The sequence below is a fragment of the Ahaetulla prasina genome, chromosome 12 (genome assembly GCF_028640845.1).
Source record: "Ahaetulla prasina isolate Xishuangbanna chromosome 12, ASM2864084v1, whole genome shotgun sequence".
NCBI lineage: Eukaryota > Metazoa > Chordata > Lepidosauria > Squamata > Colubridae > Ahaetulla > Ahaetulla prasina.
Window position 1 is genome coordinate 11,525,240 of NC_080550.1, and position 9,610 is coordinate 11,534,849.

The 9,610-nt window shown below is 51.4% G+C and overlaps 1 protein-coding gene across 1 annotated transcript in view; it reads right to left on the bottom strand.

Annotated features, from left to right (window-relative positions):
- Nucleotides 1-6,052, bottom strand: part of TSHZ3 (teashirt zinc finger homeobox 3) — a 124,341-nt gene extending 118,289 nt beyond the window's left edge. Inside the window, exon 1 of the mRNA XM_058155492.1 lies at nt 5,154-6,052. Coding sequence (XP_058011475.1) covers nt 5,154-5,193 — 40 coding nt within the window. The 5' untranslated portion in view covers nt 5,194-6,052. The remainder of the gene's footprint in view (nt 1-5,153) is intronic.
- Between the last annotated feature and the right edge of the window lie 3,558 nt (nt 6,053-9,610).

Genomic DNA, 9,610 nt, shown 5'->3' on the forward strand with positions numbered 1-9,610 from the left:
AGGAAGGAAGGAAGGAAGGAAGGAAGGAAGGAAGGAAGGAAGGAAGGAAGGAAGGAAGATAGCAGGTCAGACTGCAAAGGAAAGGATCTGAAATTAAGAGAGCACAAATTGTTTCATTTCTTAATGTTTTGCTGCTCAAAATCGCCAGCTCAAAGCTACTTGTAAAATACAAGCTCAGGCGAATTTCAGTTGCCTGAACTGCTAGAACTGAAGAGGGAAAATTGCATTGTATGTTGCATTCATTCCTATCCCACTTTGTGCCTCTGAAAAGTTGCCAGCTGCACTGTGACGTAAGATCAACAAAGTGGTTCAAGACTGTTAAAAACCAAAATACAACAGAAAGGAAGCAGAGGGAGGCAGAAAAACAAACAAACATCCCACTTCTCCACCTTCTGTGGCCGAAGTTAAACAAGTCACTTCCAAGGTTTTACGAAACACTCATCCATAAAACACCATGCACGCAATTCTGGAGAAGACATCTTCAACCCATAGAACAATGCAAGCCGGAGACAGTTGCTGTCCAAGGCGAAGTTGTCCTAGGACTTCACCATGTGGGCTCCAACCAAGTATTTTACCAACATCAAACATTATTTCCCGTGTTGTTGTTTTTTTAAGCCTCAGGTGGGATCTCTCTCAGTTGAGGGTGGTCTAGATTCATAGCTCAGGTCTTTTAATCTCAGCACCTTTCCCCCAAAATCCCTGGAAGAGGATCAAAATCAGGGCGCACCTTTAACAGAGCAAAACCAGGCCTCTTCTTCAAGTTACGTCTCGGGGCGCAGAGGCATCATTTATTCTCTTTCCTCCCCAAAAATATGATTATAGCCACATCTCTCCCTTCCCCCCAACACACATCCCATCTGAAAAGACAAGTGTTTTCTATTTTAAGCATTTAAATACATGAACAGGTGTCATTTCAAACAGATTGTTCCGATTGCCGGGAAGATCATATAAGATCTTCGGCTTTCCTAAATGGAAATCCTGTTATTCTGCGCCTTCTTTCAATGTACACCATCTTTTAACCTAACTTAACCAAATCCACCTTGCGCTCCTGGAGGCCTTTCTCAGCTCCTCCTTATCTACCAGGTTCTGTCCAAGTGCCACTTAACCTAAGATCTAAAGTCCACAAACCCACCATGTCCTTTCCACAGATTCCTGAGGCTTTGGGGATAGATTCAGTCTTCTCTCTGGCGGTGTGAACCCTCTGAGCCCAAAACTACAAAGAATTCGCACACCTGCCTTGTGCTCTGCACAGCAAGCTTCGCCGTGCAGCCAGGAGTCCTTTGTTGTTGTTATTCTACTCCAGACCATTATGAGGGCCCTAATTCCTATGACATGATTATCCAGGTACCAAAACCCATTTGTCACCTGCAGCAGAAAATTGAGTTAATGCTCAACTAAAGGCAAGCAGGACTGTGTAATATCAACTTGATTACATCAAACTAGTTCCAAACCTAATTCCGCTGGATGACACTGCGTGGAGCTTGTCATCTCCAATCATTAAAGCTGTCACGAATCCATCAGATTTACAGCTAATTAGGTGAACACTAATGAAGCTAGCAAAACAACTTTGCTTCTTTTATTTTTTTTTTTATTTTTTTTTTATGGCTGAACGGACCTTTTCGTCTGGAGGAGGAGGAGGAGGAGGAAGAGAGAAAGAGTGAAAGAGAAAGGCAGAGAACGGGGTAGGTAGGTAGGTAGATATTTCCAAGAATAATTTTCAAGCTTGCCTGGGAGGCTGAATTTCCTGAAAGATGAAAACGTGAATTTGTGCATGTGTGTATGTGTGTGTATGTGTGTGTGTGTATGTGTGTGTGTGTGTATGTGCTTTCTCTCCAGCACATGTAAACCCACACTTGCACACATTATTTCCACTATCACTACGAAGCGGTAAATTTTGTGTGTGCTTTCTCTCCAACGCATGTAAATGCACACATGTACACACATTATTTGCTCTATCACTACAAAGCGGTAAATTTGTCATCCCTCCAAATGCACCCGAAGAGCAGCCATGAATCTTATAACTCGCAGCTGTGAAATCAAACATAGGTGTGGGTGGGTATCTGTGTGTGTGCGTGTTTTTGTGTCGAGACATAGTTTGTGGTGTGTTAACATTAGAGAACACCATTCACTTCCAGGCTCATTTGTGCTTCCCAGTGGCAGCTGTACTTCCCCTACTTCTAAATAAGCAGAGTTTGCTATGCCTTCTCTCCAGCAGCCCGTAGGACCATCAACCAAAGGCATTATTTTGATCAAGGCAAACCCGAATGTGGGAGAAAGAATGAAAGCATTCACTCTGCCAACATCGGATTGACCATTAAGCTATTGATAAATGTGCCTGTCAGGAGAGAGACAATTAAATCAAATATGAAACAAAGTCATTTTGACAGGACGTTTCGATAGAGTAGGTCTGTTCTTCTATTTCCTATTAAAGCTACCTTTTCATCTTAAAGCAACCTATTAAATCTTACATTTAAAAAACAAAAACAAATGAATTTTCTTCACTAACTTGCGATGTTTCGCTTATTAGAAATATAAAGAGAGAGAGAGACGCACTATTTTAGGACACATGAAGAAAAAGAAAAAAAGAAAAAAGAAAGGAAGACTCCAGGCTAGATTTGATAATTGTTTTACAGTAATTTAGCACGTTGGCAAAATAAGCTTTGCTACCCGTTGAATTTTATTTAGCCTACCCAGCCATTTAAAAAAAGGATACTTTACTTTTTCCCAATAAGGCACACAGAGAAGAACTTACTCATACCCAGTTCTGGATTGAAAAGGAAAGAGAAACTAAACTTTCACAAGCAAATCACACATCCATCCATACCTCCAAAGTACAACACAATAGTCACACCATCCCCACTCACTCCAACCTCAAAGCTTATGGACTAGAAACTTTTCGCTCCTGTTCACTGTGAGTTTTGACAGTTGGTTCAACCTGAAGAATAAGAACTAACTTCACCTTGAAATGAACCACCGTTTGCAAGACGGGCCTTTTCATTTTAGCAAGAACATTGTTTTTTTTAAATAAAATAAAATAAAATGGAATTGTGAATCCGTTTGAAAGCAAAACTCACAGTCATCCAGAAAGCAGTTTCACAAGGAAATTTGTACGTGTGTGCATATCTTTTCACACAGTATACGGGGAAAACAGCAAACTTTCCAGATGTTTAAATGATGCTCGACAGAAGGGGAGGGAGGAAAAGTCTCTTTCTTTTGGGGTGGCAGGGAAGGAGTAAAAGAGGCAATAAACAGAAACCTGCTTTGGGGAGAAATAAGTTACGATAGTGAAGTCTTGGCTCTATGAGATATACAAATAATTTCTTAAAAAGTGCCACCTGCAAAAACCTCCCTAAGTTGTAATCTTGCAGATCAAGATATTTCCTAGATGATACCGTAAAATATGCCTTTGCCTTCCTTCAGCAAGAACTAGGAGCCATCGTCCCCCCAGACCATCTTCTTGGTAGCACAACTCCTTGTAAAACCCAAGGCCCACAGACACACCGCATGTGGTAGAGGTGAGCCACCACCCTGACAAAAGTTATGCTGACCCTGCTTCAAAGGCCACACGCCTGACGTCAGATGGAGTCACTGTTACCATGGCAAGTGATTTCTCCAGGTTGATGGGGAATGAATGAAAAGCAAACAGATGATCTGCCCTCAATCAGCCCATCAAATTCAGGAGGGCAAACGGGCCAATGAATTGGTGTCATAGGATTCTGCTGTGGCCCACCTGAGTTAAAGATGACTGCCAATAAAATGTAAAAGAGGGGAAGGAAGGAAGGAAGGAAAGAAGGAAAGAAGGAAGGAAGGAAGGAAGGAGACTCCCAGTAAAATGTAAAAAAGGAAGGAAGGAAAGATGAGTGCCAATAAAATGTAAAAGAGGAAGGAAGGAAGGAAGGAAGGAAGCAAAGCAAGAAAGAAGGAAAGATGAGTGCCAATAAAATGTAAAAGAGGAAGGAAGGAAGGAAGGAAGGAAGGAAGGAAGGAAGGAAGGATAGAAGGAAGGAAGGAAGGAAGGAAGGAAGGAAGGAAGGAAGGAAGGAAGGAAGGAAGGAGACTGCCAATAAAATATAAAAGAGGAAGGAAGGAAGGAAGGAAGGAAGGAAGGAAGGAAGGAGACTGCCAATAAAATATAAAAGAGGAAGGAAGGAAGGAAGGAAGGAAGGAAGGAAGGAAGGAAGGAAGGAAGGAAGGAAGGAAGGAAGATGCAGATCAAGCTGCAAAGGAAAGGGTGTCTAGATTCATACCTCAAATCTTTTAATCTCAGCTTTTGCAAATACCGTATAGCCATACCCCAAAAAGTGATAAGTTGTGTGATGGGAGGGGGAACAAAGGAAGAAAAATAAGAAAAATAAAACTCTGGAAGTACGAAAGGAAATGCACACACACAAAAAAACACCCCCAATTATTGTCATCCTCTGACAAAGCACAGGCTCTTTTTTGCTCTCATTTCCTGCCACCCCTCAATCTCAGAAAGGAAGAGAAAGAATCGTGAGCTGCCTGTCCTTCAGCCCACCCAACCCCTCAAGAAAGAACCAGAAAGAAAGTAAAGTTAAACGGAAGAATGCACACCCAACGCCCCCTAAAACCTCCACCGGCAGGAGAAGGCGAGCAAAATAGCTCCACCGTCTTTCTTTGCGGGGGGGGGGCGAGAGAGAAGGACCCTGCAAAGAGGGAGAGAAGCCCACCTGGATCAGGTAAGGAGGATTAGAAAGCACCAGGGTACAAGTGTGCCGACGCTACGGAAGATCTGGAAACCCCCCCCCCTTTTCCCCCAAAACAGCTTCCCTTTCAAAGCCAAAGTCCCGCAAAGAACTCCAAACAGGAGCCGGAGGAGGGGGGGGGTCTTTCCCTAGGAACCCCACTCCTCTTCCCTCCCCTGCGTCTCTTCCTCTAAAAGCCACCACTGGTCCGGCCAGTAAAGAAGAGGAAAAGAAAGCTTGGTGGAGGGAGAGAGAGAGAAAGAAGAGGGTGAGAAAGCGAGCCGTGCCAGGAGGAAGACCTGCCTCTCCGGCTCCAGATTCCCCTCTCTCCCCAAAAGGGTTGGAGAAGTAGGTGATGGAGGGGGGAAGAGAAGGGCACCCTCTCCCTCCCTCCCACCTTTCCTTTCCTTCCCCAGCCCCAAAGCGCCCGAAAGTGTCGGCTTTTGGTACCTGCTGAGCGCCGGGGCGCTTGCTGTTTCCTCCTGGGCATCTTGCCTGGCCGCGTCCGCCGGCAGCGCCTGGAGGAGACGGGGGGGTTGGCGGCGTCTCCGGGCTGGCAGGGCTGGCAGGGCTGGCAAGGCGACGGGCTTCAGGGCGCCCCCCCGCCTCCTCCAAGCCGCTGGAGCCACTCCAGGCTGGGCTGCGAAGCTGCTGCTGCTGCTGCTGCTGCTGCTGTTCCTGCGGCTGTTGCTTTTTTGTTGTTGTTGTTGTTGCTGCTGCTGCTGCTGCTGCTGTTGCTGCCGCCGCCGCCGCTGGGCATGCACGCTGGGGTGGAAGAGGAGGAGACGGAGGCGGAGGCAAGGCGCGCAAGCAGGGCGCAAGGACTGCCCCGTTCGCGGCGGCGGCGGCGGCGGCGAGGCTGCTGGGGCTGCTTGCAAGTGGCGGCGGCGGCGGCGGCTGCTGCTGCTGCTGCTGCTGCTGAAGAGAGCCGGACGGCCGAGTTTGACAGCCAGGAGGAGGCGGAGGAGAAGCTTCCCCCCCCGACCGAGCGGGAGGGATGGGGAAGGGAGCCCCCCCCCCTCCCCACCGCTCCTCCCTTGGCCTCCTCCGGCTCTCCGGAGCCCTCAAGGCATCGGCTTCGGGCTTTTTGGCTCCCGGGCGCGCTTCTCCCCCTTTTCGGCTCCGCTGAGCTCCCAAGCCCGAAGGCGGCGTTCGGTGGCTCCGCTTCCCTCCGCACGGGCTGCGGTTCCTTCTCGGCGCTGGCTGGCTGGCTGGCCGGCGGCTCCGGCAACAGGCAGGGGCTGGAAGAGGGGGGGAAAAAGGAGAGAGCGGCGCGGCCGTGACTCTTTAACTGGAAGGGAGCGCGAGAGCCGGGCTCTTCCTTCGCCGCCGCCGCGCCTTCCCTCTTTGCAGCTCGCCCGGCAGCCGCCCGGGAGCGCACGGGGGGAAGGGGAGGGGGAGGCGGCAGAGGGGGCATCCGGATCCCCCCTTCCCAAGTTCAGAGCCGGGAAAAGGAGGAGGGGCGAAGGAGGGAGGGAGGCGGGGCTTTGCTCTTCCACCAGAAACTCCCCCTCTCCAAGCCTAGCGCCATTCTGGACGCCTCCTCCCGTCCTCCCACCCGCAGCCCCCCCAACCCACCCCAGCCCCGCCGCTACCCGGGACTGGGAACCAAGGAAGTTTTTTTTGTTTTTTTCCCCTCCATGCTTCTACACACACACACACACCACTTTTCCAGCAAGGAAAGGAGAGGCTTCCCCAGAGGCCAAGGTCTGCCCTTCTGCAGCATCTGAAGGATGGCTTGGCTCGTCCCATCCACAAGAAGCGGGGGTGCGGGGGGGGGGTCTGGCTTAGGGCGCCCCTCACTGAATGGCCGAGGAGGACAAGCCGCCACCGCCGCCACCCCGCTCTCCCGACCCCTTTTTCTGCAGGTGAGACCCAAACTTTGTAGTTTCCCGCACCCCCCTTGCGATTGGGGAACCCGGGAGGGATGGGAGGCGGCGACAACTAGGAACCCTTTCTCGGTCTAAACTCAAGTTTGGGACAGAAGAGTAGAAAGAAACGCGCCTCCGAGGTTTTTCTAACCCACCTCCCCCCACGCCGCCCTTCGCGGGAAATCGGCTCGATCCCGCGTGGAGATGAACCGCCCAAGAAGTTAAAAAGAAAGGGCCGTTTTCCTTTTACCGAAAGCGCAGCTCCCTGGTTATTTCTTGCCATGGGGAGGTAAAGCGCCCTCCATCCTCGGCCTTCTGGCATCCAGAGATGCTCGGAGTCCCCCTTTCCCACGGGAGTGGGGGGCTACTTCCCCAAAATGTGCCGTTCCCTTCTTCAACAAGGAAGGAGACATTCCCTCGCGCCCCACCCTCTCCCCCGGTCCCAAAAGATTTAAGAAAGCTTTTCTCTGCCAAATCCTGCCGCGGACTTCCACCAGTTCGGCTCTTGACAGCCGATCTGTCAAATCCAAACGGTAGCCGGGAAAAGAACCAGCGGCTTGCCAGTTCCACGGTGGGGGGGGTGCTTTGCACGTAGATAGAACAGGCCCAGCTAAAGCACTACCTGCACTCACCCACCCCAGCCTCCCCATTCTGGAACTTTTCCCTCTCCTTTAAAAGGAAGCCTTTTTGAAAGTCGCTGCGAACAGGGGAGGGGGACACGGACCCCAAATGGGTGGGGGAGGGTAAGTTCCAGTCCGCAAGGCGGTGGGGTGGAGGAGTGCGCCCGGCCCTCTCCTTTGCCCTATAAGTCCTATTTCCCCACTGCAAGTAACTCTAATAACATCTCCTCTGTCCCAGAATTTGCGAGCCAGCGCTTACTTGGGAAGGGGAGGAGTGGGCCCTTCCTTTTTAAGCGACAACGTAAATTTCTTGACTCCTCTCCAAAAGGAGCCTTCCGCGTTGGGTAGGGGCGGCTGGGGACATCCCGTTTTGCTGAGGGAGGGGCCTGGAAACAACCAAGCGCCGCGAACTACTCCTAATGGCACTTTGTTTGCTGCAAAACGCACCGAGGCGACCCCAAAGCCTCCACGCGTTTGGCGAGGGAGGGGAGGAAACTCACACCCACTTTTCTCCTCTCTCTCTCTCTCTCTCTCTCTCTCTCCCTCCCTCCCTCTGCCTCCCTCTCTCTTCGCGCGCCCCCCGCCTGCCCGCCCCAGCACCACTTACCAGCGCGTGCCCTGGAGCTAGTAGGAGATTTTTCACCGGTCGTTTCTGCCCAGCCAAAGATTTCCGGCTTCGGAATTGGATTTTGCAGCCGAGAAACGCCGCTTCGGGATCCTCCAGCTCCTGAGTTTCACGTTTCCGTGCCCATCTCTCCTGCCCGCCCCCCCCTTTCTCCCGCCCCGGGAATCTTTAAAACAGCGGGGAGAGGGGAAGGATGAGGAGAGGATGAAAAAGGAGAAAAAAAAGAAGAGAGAAAGAAATCAAGAGAAGACAAGATGGACTTAAACGTAGTCCGCGGCCAAAGAAGAACGCGCGCTAGTTTTGTCTTTCCTCCTCCTTCAGCCAAACGCAGGCAACAGCGTACTTTTTCCTTAAAAAAAAAGAAAAGAAAAGAAAACCAGAAAACCTCGAATAAGAAGCGGTAGCTGCTGGCTCCCCCTCCCTCCCCTCTTCCTCGTCCAAGTTCATTGGCGGCGAAGAGATCTGAAGGGAGAGAGAGGGGGGGGGAGGAAAGGTCGGGGGGGAACCCCTCCTCGCTTTGCCAAAGAGCGCTTGGCGAATCGATGCGCTGCGCGTTTGATTGGGTCTCCCTGGCTTGCAAAATAAGGTACGGCAAAAACCGGGGGGGGGGAAGGGGAGAGAGGGAGAGAGAGAACGCGGTGGGGGGGCTAGAAGGAGAAGAGGCTGGTCTCTTAACTGTGTCTCAAGTGCTTTATGAACGTGGATCAGAAGGTAGAGCCAAGCACCCACTCGAGTGCCAATCGCACCCCACCCCGCGCTCCCCCCTCTCCTGCCTTCCTCCCCTTTTTTTCCTTTGTGTAGCGGAGAGATATTTAATAACAGACTGGCAAATGACGGCCCCGCGCCTTTAAGACCCAGCTGCTCTCTGGCTTAAGGAAACGCCAATAGTAAATAACTCTCTCTCTCTCTCCCTCTCCCCCCCTCCCTCTCTCTCGTTCATGAAGGGGCGCAAGAGTGAAAGTGGGGAGGGGGGAAAGAACAAAATGATCTCACTTTCAAGGTAAGACTTTTAAAGCGCGAGCGAAGGTTCCTCCGTCAGGATTTTGGGGACTCGTTCGAAGGTGACAGTCCAAGCAGTTGTTTTTAACCTCTCCCCCCCCCTTATAAAAACCGAGGTTCCGGAGGGGGGGGCTGTTTTGTTTTGTTTTTTCCTCGCGTGGAACGTCCCAACAGAAAAGTTTGACACCCACCCCCCCTTACTTTCCATCATCATAGTTCCCTCCCTCTCACCCACCCCCCAAACAAGGGAACCGGCTGTTACCCTCTCTGCCCGCCCCTCCCCCAATACATCAACTTCTTTGAAAGTCCTGGGAAATTGCAGCAGAAAACGCGAGGTTTTCTCTCCGTTTCCACTCTTCCTCCGACGGAGCGTCTTGTCGACGCTCGCTTCGGCGGCCGGATTTCCCTCGCGCTTCCATTTCCCCGACTCGGGTGTGCGGGACCATCTCTCTCTCTCTCCCTGCTTGGTGCAGGATCTAGTGCCCGTAAGATTAGAGCCCTTTAAGCTGCCCCCACCCCGCTAAAAAAGTTATTTCCACGGCAGCTGGGCAAATCGGGGCTGCGTGCCGGCGGGTGCCTCCCGCGTTTGCAAGCGAAGGAGCCACTTTCCTACAACCAGGAGAAGCGGTCCTCGTTCTCTCGCTCCGCTCTGGCTAGATCCGCCCCAACATCTGCCCATCTCTCCACTGGCGCCTCCATCAGCGTCCTCCGGAATGTGCTTTCTCGCAACGCCGGCAGGACGCGCGGACCGGGCACTGCGCACCAATAATTCACGTCCTAAACAGCTCAACT